This window comes from Gracilinanus agilis, chromosome 6 (assembly GCF_016433145.1).
Source record: "Gracilinanus agilis isolate LMUSP501 chromosome 6, AgileGrace, whole genome shotgun sequence".
Lineage (NCBI taxonomy): Eukaryota > Metazoa > Chordata > Mammalia > Didelphimorphia > Didelphidae > Gracilinanus > Gracilinanus agilis.
The window spans coordinates 191,736,972-191,754,903 of record NC_058135.1 but is presented as its reverse complement, the minus strand read 5'-3'; the positions used below and the strand labels follow the sequence as shown (position 1 = coordinate 191,754,903).

At 35.8% G+C, this 17,932-nt stretch overlaps 1 protein-coding gene across 2 annotated transcripts in view; it reads left to right on the top strand.

Moving 5' to 3' along the window:
• The window catches only part of RBPJ (recombination signal binding protein for immunoglobulin kappa J region), a 130,921-nt gene that overhangs the window by 68,983 nt on the left and 44,006 nt on the right, over window positions 1–17,932 (top strand). For both annotated transcript variants that reach the window (XM_044681296.1, XM_044681297.1), the window contains exon 2: window positions 8,091–8,129. In XM_044681296.1, coding sequence (XP_044537231.1) covers window positions 8,091–8,129 — 39 coding nt within the window. The remainder of the gene's footprint in view (window positions 1–8,090; window positions 8,130–17,932) is intronic.

Here is a 17,932-nt window from a genome sequence, read left to right as displayed (position 1 = left end):
TAAATATAAGCAAAGAACATGAATAATCGGTAAAGTTTAATCAACCTTTGGATAATTTTGATAGCTAATAAATTACTTTTGCTAGATATTTGATCTGGGGTAACATTTTACATATCATTTAATACACAAACCATAAAATATCAAGAAAATTTATGTTTTCAGTAAAAAGTCACAGTCGATTGACATTTTAAAAAAATGGTCTGTTAAGATGCACAAATATAAAAAGACCAGATAGTATGGGTCAGAGTTCCCATTCAATTATAAGTGTATTCTTTGTGAAAAATATTTCAAAGTTTCATGTAAATCAGTTTGTGAGGTGTAGATTTAAAAATATATTAACAATACACAAATAACTAGAGTTCTGAAAATCTTCCTGTTTCTTTGTTTTAGACCTTATTTTTTTAAAGAGAAAATTAGTTGATTCCTTATGTAATGATTATTGTCTTGCTGTGTTGGCCTTCAGCAGAATAATATGTAGATATCATATGTCTTCCTGTCTTTCATTATAGTAACATTCTTAGTTCCCTGTCATCATTCTGTTACAAGGAGTCATCCCCTATAAAAAGGAAACATATTTAATTTGGCCAACATAGCCAAATTAGTTGTTTTTTTTTTTTTTTTTTTTTTTAAATACTGATCCTAACAAACTTTTTTATTTTATTGATAAAGAAATTGAGGCAAAAGGAAGCACTTGACTATGGTTAGTTAATGACAATGGAATATCAAAATTTTCAAATCCAGTGGTCTTTTCCCAGCCTTTATTCATTCAACAAATATTATAATTTATTCAGCCAACAAGTACATATGTAGTGTTTGCTATGCAGAGCTTTATGCTAGCCATTAGTATAATACATAGTTCCCTTTTTTTATAAAGCTTACATTCTAGTAAAGGGTTAACATGATACTTTGATAGTATATGATGAATGCTATAGAAAATTGCAAAACAGAATAATAGTACTTTGACTTCTTTGGAGAAGTCATTAGCAAGTATGGTGGAGTTGAGAGAAAGAGGAAGAGAAAAGATTTTATTTGAGAAAGGCATCATTTGAATTGGTCTTGATGGGACTGTGGGAATTCAGTAGGCATTGATGACAAGTATTCCAAACATTGGGAATAGTGTGAACAAAGGCCTTTGCATTGACTCTTACATTCCTTGAAAACTCTCCCTCCCTATCTCTATTTCCTGTATTCCCTGGCTTCCATTCAAGACTTAGTTCAGATGTCTTCTGTAGGAGATCTTTTCTGGTCATTCTTTCTCCTCTCTTCTTTCTATCTGAAATTATCTTTCATGTACACTATACATATATGTCAAGAACATAGATTTTTGCATGTTATCTTCCCCGTTAGACACAAGTTCTTCTAGAATTGGGAATTTTTTTTTTTTGCCTTTCTTTGTATACCTATGACTTAGCCTAATGCCTGACACATTGTAAAAACTGTAAGAATAAGATAAAAGGAATGTATTTAGGAGACACTTGGTATCAAGAGAAATTTAGCAACCAATTAGATATCAGAGATAAGGGAAAGCATAGCATCAAAAATATTCCAAAAGTTTCAAATATTGGAGACAGGATAAATGGTAGTCCTATAGAAATTTTAAAAAGTCAGAAGGTGTAAGAGAAACCTTGCACAGAGAGGGGCCTTTGTTCCTTCCAACTGCCACTCCTATCATTCAAATCTCTCTCTGTCTGTAACATTCCCCAAACCCCTCTATGCAAGGCTTCTCTTATAGAAGATAGATTTTGGAAGAAAGGTCATCTGTTCCATTTTTGAGACATGTTGAGTTTGAGATTTTGTAAGCATATCTGAGTAGAAATGTTCTATTGGAATTGTGTTGGTTAGATGAGACCACAACATTGGAGATGGAAATTTAAGTGTTTTCTGCAATGATGATATTAAATCCATGGCAACTATGGAGATTTCCAAAGGGAAAATGTAGAGAGAAAACAGAAGTGGTTTCAGAACAAACCATTAGAATATGAACTTAAATTGAGGGGTTAGGAATAAGATGTAGAGCCAATGAATGTTGGAGAAGTAGGAGGCAACTTGAATAGTGTTTGTCCCTAAAGTCAAGAGAAAAGAGATTATCTTGTAAAAGATATTCTTCTGAAATGTCAAAAGTTACAGAAAGATGAAGAATAATGAGGTCTGAGGATCAAGCAACTGGCTTTTGTGAAGTAGTTTGGTGGAGGATGGGGATAGAAGCCTTTTTCGCAAGAAGTTGAGCAGAGAATAGGAAATGGCTTTTCCAAAAAGTTTTAACACAGAAAAGAAGTAGATTGGTAGCTGAATTAGCTAGATAAGTGAAGAGAAGGCTTTTTTAGGATCTCTGAGACCTGGATATACTTATAAGCTGATGGGATGGAACTAGGGGGGAAAAGTTGAAGTAAATTCATGAGAGTAGATGACTGCTGAAATGAGATGCTGGATTAGGTGAAAGGGAATACAATTTAAGGATAAAGCAAAAAGAATGATTAGTGGGAAGGAGAAGAGTAGGCATGGATAAGGAGAGGTTTTGTGTAATGGAAGAGAGCTGAGAAAGCAGATATTAGTTGATATCTTCTCAATGGATTAAAAGACTAGTTCCTCCACTGTAAAAGAATACAAGTAGTTGAAAAATGATTAAAGGTAGAATAGAAAAGGTGTTAATAGTAGCATGGGTCTCAGTTGGAATTATAGTCCATGGATATGTAATGGAGTAAATCAACTTCTTTGATATAACTTTTTCACTAATTTTCAGCAGCCTGTGAAGCAGATTAATCAGATAGATGGCTGACCCAAGGATGTGCATCTGCAAGTTGAGAACAGCAAAAAGAAAAGAGCAGCCAATACATTCTAAAATAATAACTAGTAAAACAGCAACAACAACAAAAACCCCAAAATCAAATATATTAGGAAGACTACATGAACCAGTAGAATAAAGATGGGCTAATAGTTGACGTTTATACTGTTTTAAGGTTTGAGAAACACTTTGCATGTGTTATTTCAATTGTTTCTGACAAAAATTCCATGAAGTAAACATTATCGGTAATAATATCTCCATTTTATAGGTGAAGAAACTGAGGTTGACATTTATTGAGGCTGACCATTGCCCAAGATCATATAGCTGGGAAATGTTGGGAGCTGCAAGATTTGAACTTAGATTTTGCCAGACTCCAGTCTCAACACTCTTACTGCCTCTCATGAGACTTGTTGTGAAGTGAAGAGAGGATTTAATATAAGAGAAAAAGTAGGGTAATATTCTCATCTTCTTTCACTTGTCTGTAGCATTTGAAATTGATAACTACCCACTTCTCTCATACTCATATACTATCTCTTGACTTTTGTTATACCACACTGTCCCAAAACTTATATTCCTATGATCATTCTTTCTCTCTCATTATAATTCTTCTTTACCTCCCTCCCCACCCCACCCCCATCATATAGACATTTCCCAAGGTGCTACTATTATTAGCCTTTCCTTTTCTCTTCATCCCATTTTCCTTGGCAGTCTCATGAATTCCTATGCCTTCATTTATCCTCTTTATATAAGACATTTAAATCTAAATATTGGGCCTTAATCAAGATATACAGACTTGCTTGGAAGCTCCTTGAAACTTGACCTTCTTTCTTCTTGCCCACGTACTGTCTTAGCACCACTATCTCCCCAGTTTAAGTTTTATAACTTTGAAATCATCTTTGATTCTGTTCCATATATGCAGTGCCCCTAAATCCTGTGGATTCCACACCCATAATATTTCTTCCATCTCTTTCCTTACTGTTGTGGTAAGTGGCATGATCTAAGTGAAGAGATCTCTGAATCCAAGTGTTTTTGGCTATGACATTCTTAATCATCATCTAAGAGCAAGCCATTTAGCCTCTCTGAGCTGGTTTCCCCATCCATATTTACCTTCCTTTTGTTAACTATTGAATGACCTATGAGTGTTTCATTTCATTCCAGACTTTCAGGTTTCTAGACTGAGGAGGTCCAACCCAGAACAGAAGTATTATGAAAATGCTTTATAACCTGGGTCTTCATTATTTCTCCCTTATCTTTTTGTAGTAATTTCTTTTATAGGCTTTCTAGCCTCTTAACTTTCCCTTTTTCTATTTTACTTACACAGAGTTTCAAGATTAATCTTTTTTTTTCCCATTTACATGTAAAAATAGTTTTTGGCATTTGCTTTCTAAAATTTTGAGTTCCACGTTCTCTCCCTCTTCTCCTCTCTCCTTGAAAAAGTAACAATTTTGTATCGGTTATACATGTACTGTCATACAAAACACATTTCCATGTTGAAGAAGATAAATATATTTTTAAAAACCATGAAGAAAATAAAGTGAACTGTCTGCCTTGATCTGTATTCAAATTCCATCAGTTCTTTCTCTGGAGATATTTTTCATCATAAATCCTTTGGGATTATGATGAATATTTCTAATGTATAACTGATCAAGGCATTCCACTACTCAGAAATCTTCAGTGACTTATTGTTGGCTACAAAATAAAACCCATCCTCCTGGGGAATATCTGAGGTCTTCCACAATCTCACATGAACCTGCCTTTCCACCCATAACTCACTGACTTCCATTCTCTCATTTCTAAGTGCCTGTTGGACATCTTGAACTGACTGTAAACATCTTAAACTCAACATGTTCAGAATTGAACAAATCCTCTCAGTCACCCAGGCTGGCAGTCTGGGAGGCATCTTTGACTCCTCACTCTTATTTCCTATTTGGCAAGATTTCTAGTATATAACCTGTTTTCTCTTGTATCAATCTTTGGACTATTACAATAGATTTCTAATTGGTCTCTGTTGTAAGTGTCTCCTCATTCCAGTCCATCCTTAATTCATCTCTCAGAGTGATGTTTTTAAATCTCAGGTCTGATGATCTCACTCCTTTATTCACCAAATTCCAAAACCTCCTTATTGCTTTCCGAATCAAATATGGTTTGTGTTTTCAGCTGTTTGTAAATTGGCCCTTTCCTACCTTTCCAGTCTTCTTGGGTCTTAACTTTACTCTCTTTTACAATTCAATGCTTCTAAATGAGGTACTACATGACCAGATGCTGGGCATTTCCACAAGCTGTCTTCTATGCATGGAATTTCCTTTTTCCTCACCTCTGCCTCCTGGCTTCTTTCAAGTCTAAGCTATCATCTCACTCTCTGCAAGAAGGCCTCCCTAATGTCACCACCTTTGTTCTGAAACTATTTCCTATTCACCCCTCTATATCTCCTTTGTGCAAATGTTTACACATTATCTCCCCCACTACCTGTGAGCTCCTTGAGGGCAGCTACTGCTTTTGCCTTTCTTTTGTATTCTTAGCACTTAGCAGAATGCCCAGCACATAGTAGGTGCTTAAAAAAATGCTTGTTGGCTCAACTCATATGTAGTCCATACAAAAATGGACCACTTGTATCCTTGTGAAACTTTGTTTTATGATTTCCTCTTTGTATCTGGATTGCCCTTGGGCCCACTCCTCTACCTTCTCTGCCTTTTTTTTTTTTTAAACCCTTACCTTCTTTTTTTTTAAAAAAAAAATTTTAAAACTCTTAACTTATGTGTATTGGCCCATAGGTGGAAGAGTGGTAAGGGTGGGCAATGGGGGGGGGGTCAAGTGACTTGCCCAGGGTCACACAGCTGGGAAGTATCTGAGGCCGGATTTGAACCTTAGGACCTCCTGTCTCTAGGCCTGACTCTCAATCCACTGAGCTACCCAGCTGCCCCCCTTTCTCTGCCTTTTGATGTCTTATCCTTACAGATATATTCAAATGCTAGCTCCACCATGAAACTTTACTTGATTATCTTCTTTCCCAGCTGGAGGCAATTTCTCAAAAGTGGGGCCGACTTATCATGATCACCTAGGCTCAAAACCTCTTATCTTTTATTCTCCTTCCCATACCCAGTCATTCATCATATTCAACCATATATTACTTTTCCTATGGTGGGCCCCTCCCCCCACTCCAAATATCCAAGTTTTTATGAAATTTTGTCATAAATTGTTTTTATTTAAACCCTTAACTTCTGTGTATTGGTTCATAGGTGGAAGAGTGGTAAGGGTGGGCAATGGGGGTCAAGTGACTTTCCCAGGGTCACAAAGCTGGGAAGTGCCTAAGGTCGCATAAATTGTTTTTCATGTATTCCTTGGCAGTTATTCTACTTGGTTTCTCCTGCCTCCAGACTCTTTAGTGTAAAGATTGAAATTAATATTCAATGCCTCCAAAGTATGATATTTATAAGGATTTTTATTTAAAAACTCTGGGGAATAACCTAACTCACCGGTCACCACAGCGCCTTCTCTCCAAAAAGCCCCGACAACACCCCCACCATCACCATATCAAAAACAGCCCACCAAACCCACGACCAATAGGAAAAGGCTAAAGGCCTTATGGGTATGGTGAAAAGGAGTTTGGGTAATGTAGTTTTAATTCACAACCAATAGGAAAAGGCTTAAGGAATTATGGGTAATGTAGTTTTAAAGGGAGTACAAGGTATTTTCAACTTTACGTTAGTCTTTGCTTATCACTTCATGTTGATCCTCCATCAGTTTTATAACATCTGTATCTTATTCAAAACCTTTGCTGCCTTCCCACTCACTGCCTGTAAATCTCTACCTCTCCTCTTCTTCCCTTCCCTCTTTCCTCTTCCCTTCTGTCTTACTATCAGTTCTAAGACAGAGGAATAGTGAAGGCTAGGCAATCAGGGTTAAGTAACTTTCACTGGGTCTTACAGCTAGGAAGTGTCTCAGACTGGCCTCATACCCTATCCACTTTGCTACTTAGTTGCCTCCCCCCAACCTACCCTTTCAGGCATATTTCAATATATATAGCTATTGAATAGTAATTCACAGTCACTGACCTTGTGTTTTTGTCAAACTAGATTTCTTGAAATTTTATTTAACAGAATTTCTGTGTGGAGAATTATGTCTCAAATACAAAAAAAAACCCAGACCCTGACTTCAAGAGTCTTACCTTCTGCTAGGGGGAAGTGGCAGCAGGGAGACTGTAACATGCATTCACATAACTATAAGAAAGATTGAAGTGGAAAAGAGCACTAACATATGGGAGATTCAAGGAAGGCTTTATGAAGGAGATGTAGCACCTGAGCTGCACTTTGAAAGGAGAAGATTCTAAGTCTTTAGAAATGGTTTATAGAAATGAACAGTGTATTTTCCTGTTTGGGAGGCTTTGCTGATGCTATCTGTCTAAACCCCCACCTCCACTACATTACTTGTTATGTTTATGTTTTATATTGTTTACATTAAAGTTCTTTTGTTTTGGAAGCTAGTTACTTTTAGACAACTAAGATTTCCCATAAACCTTAATCTGATTTTTTTTCGTTAACAATTTTGCATGATTGAGAGATTAGAAATCAGAATTATATTAAATTCAACTGAGGCATAACATTGGGACAGATTCCGTTGAGTAGATGGATCTTGATTAAATGAGTTTGATGAATGAATCGGGAATATGAACTGTCTCTAGGATAGACCTGGATTGTGCTCTATATCTTCTGACCTATTTGAAATCTTAAGTTGCCAAAAATCCCTGTCTCTATTAATAGAATCCTTGGGGATATTGCCAAATTAAACTGGCCTCTGGGAGTTTTATAAGGAGTTTCTACTTATTTAAGACTTCATTGAATACTTGCCTTAACTTTAATACAAAGTTACAGTGTACATTGGTAAAATGGTCTGAATTTGGAGTCAGAGACCTGGTTTCAGTTATGCCTCTGTCACCTACTACTTGTGGGATCTTGAGCAAGTTCCTTTCCACTCCCATACCGTCAGTTTCCTCATCTGTAAAAGGAATATTTTGGTCTAGGTGACCTCTGAAGTTCCTTGTTAATAACTCTAAAACTATGGCTCTATGATTAGGAAAAGAATATACTTAATTTTATTAAAAGGTATTTAGAATTGTATGTCATTTTGGATTCAGTTTGGGCATTTAATTAATTTTATCCTGGGATATTTGTAATAGACCTAGAAAAGTGTATATCATAGAAAGGCTTTCACTATATCTGAAAATTTGGTGGGGAAGAAAGGGGGAGGGAGGAACAGTTTTACTGTTAAATTTATTCTATAAGTTGTTTGAAAAATTTTTTTTTCCCTGTAGGAAATTTGGTGAACGGCCTCAACCTAAACGACTCACTAGGTAAGAATTCCATGATTCATTGTTTAAATAAAAATATATCATTAACATGAGAAAACTGATGCATATCAAGGTGCTGTGACTTATTCAGTCAGAGGGCCACTAAATGTCCAGTCTTCAACTTAGACCCAAGTCCTGGGGCTCCTAAGTTTACATTATAATACCTCTGTATAAATGCTGTATTGTTTGATATGTTCCCATATTAATGTCATAAAATTTGATTCAAAACAAAACAGCTATTCTCTCACTTCAGCACTTGTGTGGTTTTGGATATTGTATAAATTTTCTTTATTCTTTCAGTTAAATTAGAGATATCAAATGTTCTTTTAAGCTGTAAGGTAATATTGTATGGCAGGTAGATGAAAACAGTACTTTTGATCCACCAGCTTAGAGTTATCATGTGTCCCACTACTTTTCAGACCCTTCTCATTTTGCTAGTCAGGCTCCAGTGTCCTGAGTAAAATAACTCATTGTAATGCAGTTTAGTTTGGAGCTAGCTTATTGTTGTAATGAGTCTTATTGTAGAGTATTTATTCCAGTAGTATTGACACTACAATGTGTCATGAGGCAAAAAAATATATTCTTAAAAGTTATGTACTTAAAAATTATAACTTTCTATTAATATAATTTGTTCATTGTTTTATTTCCCTAAAGCTAAAAACTTAAAAAAAATCATGACTGGTATTGATTCAGAATGAATTTAATCTTTATCCATATATTTTTCTCCTCCATTCCCTACCTTATTTGTCTTTTCCCCATGGTTCATGAGAGGGTGTAGCTTTTTTCATACTAATTTCTCCATTTCTGCTTGTTTCATGTTTATTTTTTTTTTTTAGCAATAACTTCTTTCCTGACAGTAAAAGGAAGAATGCTTAAAGAGTGTTACTAACCACAGTTAAGTTCTTTGACTACAAGTTCAGCTGCCTCAGCCTAAAAATTTAGTCATTGCAGCAGGATTTGCACATAATGCAATTCTATTGATTACTGTCAGATAAAAAGTTAGGTTCTATAATTAATAGTACACATATCAAATTCTCTTAGCAATCTGTAGGATAGACTATTTTTATGTTATACTGGAGTTTTATGACATTTATTATTACATGAAAGGATTTTAGTGGAGACAATATTTTCAATATAGAATTTATTTATTATAAAAGAATTTGTACGAGGTGTTAAAAACTGTAAAAGAAAACTTTGACTTGATGATATAGTGATTTTATTTAATAAGATCTTTTAAAAAAGATTTATTAAAAAAGAAAAAATCTTTGTTAACAAGATTTTGTTTATTTTTACTTTGTCGGTGATTAATAATAAAAGCCACAGTGCCCGATTTAGGCATTCTTTTGTTGTTGTTGTTACATACCAGTTGAGCAGTCTGGGGAGTCTGTGGACCTCTTTTTAGTATACTGTTTTTAAATGCATGAAAACATTGTACATAAACTTACAAGGGAAACCAATTATGGTGAAATAAAGTTATCAAGAAAAAAAATTTAAGTTCACAAACCTCAGGTTAAGAATTCCTGCTTTAGAAGCTAGGATTTGGAGTTGGAAAGCACTTTAGAAGTTAACTAATTATTTACTTCAGCATCCTGACCTTACAGATCAGGAAACTAAGGCTCATAAAGGTTAAACAATTTGTCCAAGGTCATAGAGACCTTAAAAACAGAGAAGATTTGAACACAGGTCCTCCAACCCTAAACTCAGCATTCTTCATACTGCATTAAGCTGCTAGTTTGGGGTAGAAAAAGAAAATAAATTACCCATTCATGTTTTCTGGCATCTGAATATGTAAACTCTGTTGCCTTACAGTTACAGTGTTGGCATTATAAATTGTTGGAATTAGCAACATGTAAATATGCAAGTTGAAAAATATAAGTGGACAAATAATAAGAAGAATGTGCTGGGGGCAACTGGGTGGCTCAGTGGATTTAGAGCTAGCCCCAGAGACAAGAGGTCCTGTGTTCAAATCTGGCCTCAAACACTTCCCAGCCATGTGTCCCTGGGCAATTCACTTAGCCTCCATCACCTAGCCCTTACTACCCTTCTGCCTTGGAACCAATACGTAGTGTTAATTCTAAGATAAAAAATAAGGGTTTTCTTAACAAACAATAAAAAAGATTGTGCCATGGTAGAAGAACAATAAGCATATGCTTGATAGGCTCCTGTGTACATGGGCCATTCTAATTATCAGTCACGTTTTTCTAAAAATTCTAATTATGGCCTTGGTGTTGAATCAGCAATTCTTAGTTATATTGATGGTATGTCCTAATTAAATGCTGTTGTACCTGTTCTTTCACCCCTTTTTTTCAAAAGTACTTTTTGTCTGTTATTATTCAGATGAGCCAGCAGTTTTCTAGTAGTAAGTAGCTATGGTGTATTATTATAGGATGCAAGTTGATTGAGCACAAAGATCAATCAGAAATACTTCTAAAAATTTCAGATCTTGACCAATAACCTTTTTAAAAAATGATTTCAATTGCCTTAGTTATCCTTTCTCTAAGGATGAGTATATCCAACTCAGTAGCTCTCCTTTTTTCTATTTCCATATTTCTAGTCACTGTTCGATATCTCTGCTTCAACATTTTCCCCTAAATCTTCCTCTCTTAATAGTTTCTAACTTTTGCTAAAAACAGAACAGAACAACTTGTATTACTCAGGCTCAAAACCTCAGAGTCATTCTCCTCCTCTCTTACCTCTGCATTTAATTGATTGCTAAGTCCTGCCATTTGTAGCTCTCATTCTATCTTCCCTAGTTTACACATTCATTACTTTTTTGCTTTGACTTAAAATAGCAATCAATCAATCAGCAAGCATTTATTATTCACCTACTAATATGCTAACCATTGTGCCGGATATTATGGCTACAAATACCAAAATGAAACTCAAAAAATGTAACCTAAAAAATACCTATCTACAGCTTCTATATTAAATTTTCCTATAGGTCAGACTGTGCTATTGCCCTGTTGAAAAGTGTTCAGTAGTTAACTGTTACCTGTAGGACCACAATCTGGTTATAACCTACCATTATAGGCTTGTTTCACTTTCATACATTCTAAATTTTAGCTAAACTGAATTGCTATCAATTGTTGTCTGATCTTATTCTGTACTTTTTTTCATGCATGCATTTGCATAGAATAATAGTCTCCAAACTTTTTTTGATGGCATACCCCATCAGTAAAAAAATTTGAGCACTCTTCCCCAACATGTGTTTATTTGAGCATTTCCAAATCATAAATGTATTGTTTTACTAATAATTATGTACATCACAGATATTACACAGTATTTTTAAAAGGATGAGAAAAGAATGATTTTTGAGTCAGTAAGATATTACTAGACTTTAAGTAGGAGTAACATGATCAGAATTGTGCTTTAAGAAAATTACTTTATCAACTGTGTGGAGGTTACATTAGAAATGGAGGAAACTTAGAACAGTAAGACTAGTTAACTATGACTATTGCAGTAATCCAGGTGTGATGTAATGTAAGGGCTTAATGGCTGTCTAAGTAGGGAGAGAGAAAGAATAGAGAAACAAGGAACAATGAGATTTGACAACTGATTAGATATGTGGACTGAAGGAGAATAAGAATTTAAGAATGACACCCAGGTCATGAATTTGAGTTGCTGGAATGGCAGTACCTGGAAAGTACTAGAGAAGTTTGGAAGAGGGTGGAGTGGGGATGAGGGATAATATAAGTTCTTCTAGGCAGGTCATAAATCTATTCCTGTCTACTTATCCTGGGTGATTTATTCTGTCTCACTCAAAAAGAAAATAGGTCTCATTTGCTGAAGAGCAACAAGCGTTCCTTCTAAAGGACATTTGAAGTTTTGTGAGAGTCAGAGAGTGATTATGAGGGAAAAGATGGTTTTCTCAAAGGCAATTGTGCAGCTGCTTCAATGGGTTTCTAGTTAGAAACAGAGGTTAGATTATAACTGCCCTGAGTGTTGATTCTTGAATAAGAAAAGGAGGGTTTAGGAGCTGTCAGTGAAAGGAAAAGGTGGAGTCTGAGATTGCAGGGAAATAATATGGTGTTTTGGAGAAAGGTCCCAGGTTGACTCTCTGGAGAGGGTGGCTTGCAGCTCATTTTCTGCCTTGATTGATATTAATCATATACCCCTTCTGAAAACCATTGGTGTAAATTATAACCTCATGCCTTAAATATATTTTCATTCATATACAATGAAATCTTTATCATCTCTGTTCAAGCACCACTTCATGATGCTTCCATTATCCACTCCCTCAACTCCCTTCTAAAAGTTATCTATCCCTCCTCAATTTTTCTTTTAATAATTCACTTTTATTTTTTCTTTTATTATCACTGTATCTTACATTACATCATATTTTAATTTATTTTTCTCCCCCATCCTCCCACCCCCCCATGGTTACATGATTTTTTCCCATGGTTACATGATTCATATTGTCTTCCTCCCTTATTCCCTTCCCCCTCCTGGAGTTGGCAAGCAATTCCACTGGGTTATACACATTAGATCATATTTAAATGTGTCATACCCATCCTGTAAGTTCCCTATCAGACTATAAGCTCCTGAAAGGCAAGGATTATATATTTTTTAACCTTTGCTTCTCCAGAACCAATAGAATGCTTTGCACATAGTAGCTGCTTAACAAATGTTTACTGAACATTTATTGTGGGCCATGGTAATTAGATATAATTTTTTTGTTGAACAGCTATAAAATCAGGAGTTCTTAGAATTAGCTTGGTTGAGGGAAGGTAACTTAGAAAGCTTTTTCAAAGTACTTCTTGAGGACCCTGAAATCACATTTTCTCTTTTTTTTTTTTTTGCTTTTGCAGAAGGGGGAACCTTTAGCTTTGACATTTTGGGAATCAGTATATAGTTTCTAGTAGCCAAGAAAGGGATGATCCTGGCTGAAGTCAGAACAGCATCAATGTAGGAATAACTTCATATTTGTTGACTTGTAAAGATAAAAATAAGACTAGGTTCCAGATAGGAAGATGATAGGAAGACAAAGAAACACTGTCCAAAGTTGAAGGTAGTTGGGAACCATAATTGTAGGTCCACAAAAATGTGACAGAGATCTCATAAAGCAGTTCAGCTGAGATTTATGTGTGTTTACACAGACCCTTTGTAGAAAATGGTTTCATTTCTCTCATCAATAAAATAACAGAGCTTTTGATGTATTCAAATATATACTAGCAAATTAATTCCAACAGGTAAAAAAGTCTTTGGACCTTCACCTGGAAACATCAACCATGCTGTTTGGTTTTAGAGATAAAGTCCAGTGTAATTATTTCAGATTTCTTATAGACAATACTTCACATTTAGTGTCAAAAGAGAACCAGCAGGGAAACAGCTAATTTATCTTTCCTTATTAAAACTAAGATCAATAAATAATCCTACTCAGGGTAACACAAAAGGCTAAACCTTTCCAGAACCTGTTATAGATTGGATAGTGCCATTTGTGAAAGTAATACTAACTAATCTACTTTCAGTTCCCTTGAACAAGACACTCCTATCTTGCATTTTGGTGCCTTTACACTGGCTGTCTTCCATTCTCTGTCCTTTCTTCTCTGCCTCTCAGTTTCTGGGGCTTTTTTAAGTCCATTCTGACATTCCACCTATAGGAGATATTTCTTGATCTTCCAGCTGCTAGTACCTCCCCCTCTCATGTTGTTTTCCATCTACTCTGTATTTCTTAGGTGTTCTTAGTTTGCATGTTATCCTCCCTCCTTCCATTTCTATTTCAACATTAGCTCTTGAAGACAGGATCTATTTTTATTCTTTGGTGTCTTCAGTGCTTAATAACTTTTGGTCGCCTACCAAACTGCCTACCTGTGTCAGTTGGGATGATAAAAGTTCTTTAACCATAAAATATCAATATGCTAGTAAATAATTTAATTATCTGATTGTTTAAAAATGGTTCTTTTGTATGACTTAATTTTGATTGTGACTATCTTATACCTGTTCAGCTAGTATCTACTATTACTTTTAGTAGATACATTTGTATTTTAATTTTTTACATTTTCCCAATATGTTTAATTTAGAATTACTTCAGTAATGTTGGACTAACAGTCCTCTTAGCCCTTGTTTGTGGACCAGTCTTGCCATTTGGTTGTCATTAGAAAAAAATCAGTGACTTGAAAATGAAGATATAGATGATTGCCTCAATAATTTGAATATGTTGTCATTTGTATTAGGTCTAAGGTTAGATTTTATGTGTTGAGCCAAAGATTACTTTCATTTTACAAAAGATGATTTGGCTCTTGCTTATCATGTAAGACTTCTTAAGATTTAGTTCCTTTCCTCCCTCCGTCCCTCTGCGAAGGGGAAATTTGAAGGGTTGGACTAAATATAAGTGAAATGTGGTCGCCGAAATTAATTACTCAAGTCAGAATGACTTTTATGGTAGTTTATTTACGAGAGAGAGAGAGAGGGAGGGGGGATGCCACCTTGAATGACAGGGAAGGCAGTTGGAAGAGACGGAATGTTCCCAGGTGCTGTGAGCTAGGGGCAAAAATTGGTTGGCCTGACTGTATAAGTACCCCTGACAGCCACTTGGAGGGGGTCTTAGGTCTCTTTAGGTCTTTAGGTCTCTAGGTCTCTGGGTGGTGAAGGATAGGCAGGGAGGTCTATGAAAAAGAGGGTAGGAAGAATCTGAATATTTCCTGAAGACTGTGAGAGCTAGTGCATCACCAAACACTGGTAGTGAGAAAGCTGAGAGAATAAGATCACTAACACAGCTGCATCAATAGCAGTCCCTATTTATTCTCTGGCTTGGCTGTGGCCAGGCTGGGCCAGAGGTATAGTGGAGAATAAAGCTCCAACTTCTACTAGATCAATAGCCTTCGGTCCTGACTGTCAACTAGTTATAGATATTAGGTTGACAGGGTCTCCAATCCCCATTCCTGTCCTGTTTATTCTTTCCCTGATTATAGATTATAGATAAAGAGAGCTTAACAAGTACCTTCCTGAGTGGTCTTTATATCTTGACCCTTGGGGAGGGAGTCAACACAGTCAGATATCAAATGTGATTCAAGGCAAATCAAAAGCCCTATATTAATTTATCCAACCCCAGGTTGGACCTGAAAGGGTTACCCATCCATCTAACCTTTCGAGGTCCTCCCTGGACAACTGTTAGAGAAAAGGGGAAATTATAACAGATATCAAGGGTGGTCAGGGTTGGTGCTCCTCCATCATCTGCAGCTAGGGAGAATATAGATAGATATATTCACATCACTGTATTTATATTTTCCTACCCCTTTTTTTGTTTATAATGAGAGAGGGAGAGGTGGGGGGTGACAGTCTAAAGGGAAGATCCAAGAGCAGTCTGAGGTCCCAAGCTGGAGCTCCTCCAAGGCCAAATTCATAGGAGACAAAGCTGGTCACAATCATCAGCATTTCTGTATATTTCCAACATATTAAAACTGCAAGAGTTAGAAAGAGAAACACCATTTAAAATCACCCTAGACAGAAGTATGTTACATTTGATTTTACCAGAGTGTATCAGTCTCTGTGTATAATGTTCTCCTGGTTCTGCTCCTTTCATTCTGCATCAGTTCCTGGAGGTCTTTCCAGTTCACATGGAATTCCTCAAGTTTATTATTCCTTTGAGCACAATAGTATTCCATCACCAGCATATACCACAATTTGTTCAGCCATTCCCCAATTGACAGGCATACCCTTGTTTTCCTGTTTTTTTTGCCACCACAAAGAGCAGAGCTATAAATATTTTTGAATATGTCTTTTCCCCTATGATCTCTTTGGGGTACAAACCCAACAATGGTATGGCTGGATCAAAGGGCAGGCATTCTTTTATAGCCCTTTGGGCATAATTCCAAATTGCCATCCAGAATGATTGGATCAATTCACAACTTCACCAGCAATGTATTAATGTCCCAATTTTGCCACATCCCCTCCAACATTCATTACTCTTTCCTGCTGTCATTTTAGCCAGTCTGCTGTACTTCTGTACTAGCAGCAGTGCAATGACTTGGGACAATTCTGAGGGATTTATGGAAAAGAACGCTACCCACATTCAGAGGAAGGACTGCAGGAGAGGAAACACAGAAGAAAAACAACTGCTTGAACACATGGGTTGATGTGGACATGATTTGGGATGTACTCTTAATGACCACCTTAGAACAATTATCAACAATATGTCTAAGCTGCCATCTTCCCAGAATCCTATCAAATTATCAGTAATATGGAAATAGGTCTTGATTGATGACACCTGAAGAAACCAGTGGAAATGCGCATCAGCTCTGGGGGGGTGGGGGGTGGGGGGAGAGAGAAAACAAGAATATGAATCATGTAACCATGGGGAAAATTTTTTTTAAAACACAAAATTAAAAAAAAAATAAAATAAAAAGCTGGTCATGGGAAGTTACCACCATTTTTAAAGACAGTTCTTTACGTCACTTCCTGTGTTTTCCTTCCGCTTTTACATGAACCAATTGCAGCTTAGCTTTGCTTTGGACTGCCTAGGGGGCAGTCAGTTGTTTTTGATTTGTCAGTCATTAGCACATGTGGATCATAGGACATCCCCCTTCGCCCCTTAAGGATTATATGTTCCTGGTGGCTAAAATATAAATGGGCAGGGGAGAGTTAATTCCATCTTCACACTTCCCTTTCTCCCTTCCCTCCCTCCTTTTTGTTGGGGATACAACTTTCACACAGATATTTTCCAGTTTTGAATCACAAGGAAAAGTCTGGTTCAGATAGGCAAAACTGTAATGCTTCACATGACTTCTTGTGTATATGCTGCCAGAATATTGTGATGAGCATAAATCAGTGAATGATTGAATAGATTGAGGAATTTTGATGAAGCTTATAGATTTTTCAGCTGAGTTTTCCTAGAACTGGAATAAGAAGTCTAGTATATCTATCAAAAGAAAGGGAAAATTACTAAGACAGTATTCTATAATACTTTATTAAGCAGATAGACCTGTATGGAGATTAGTGTTCAGGTTATGCAGTCAGTATCTAGCATATAAGAGGATATTTATACACGTGATGTATATCACATGTAAGTCTTCAAGGACAAAGACATATATGTAATTAGGTGAGAGAAAAAAGATAATAAATAACTGTATATATTCCTTGTCAACCTGGTATGACTAAAAAAAGTTAGTTATTAAGTATTGTGCTACTATGTCAACTACAAGTCTATAAAGTAGAATTAAGCCAAGCCAAGTAAACCTTCTTGACTTCCCTCAAAATGGATTTGACATGATTCCATTACTCTAAAAGATATTATATAACTACATAACTGGCTATGTTAAATGTATATATTTTATTTTAGTCATATCTCAAATCTTTACTAATTAATATTTACTATTCTCTGGACAATAGAATTTATTCTCTGTCAATCCTATTAAAGGTATCAAATTGTCTTGGAAAAAGCAATGAAAGTATAGTATAGGGATTTTGTTGTTTTTATACTTATAAATATGATGTACTTTGAAAATTATTTCCACTGTATTCCTGCATGCCTTAAAGTCAGGTTATAGTTCTAAAAACATTCAAGTTGTCCATTTAACACAATAGCGAAACCAAAGCATTAATGTAATAGATTATTCTAATAGATAATGCTAAAAACCAGTAGATTAATGCAAATATACCAGTAACTTTATCACTATTAATATTGCTTATAGTACCTTTTCTTTCCTATATTTTTTTAAAGGGGTCAGGAGGTTGCAGCTGATCAGACTGTTAACTTTTAATAGGGAACAGAAATCCATCATTTTAAAATCAATTGAAGAATGGCATAGTCATTCTCTAGTGTAAAAATAAAATAGGGGTTTGTACAAAATAAAGGACAGTGACTTAGA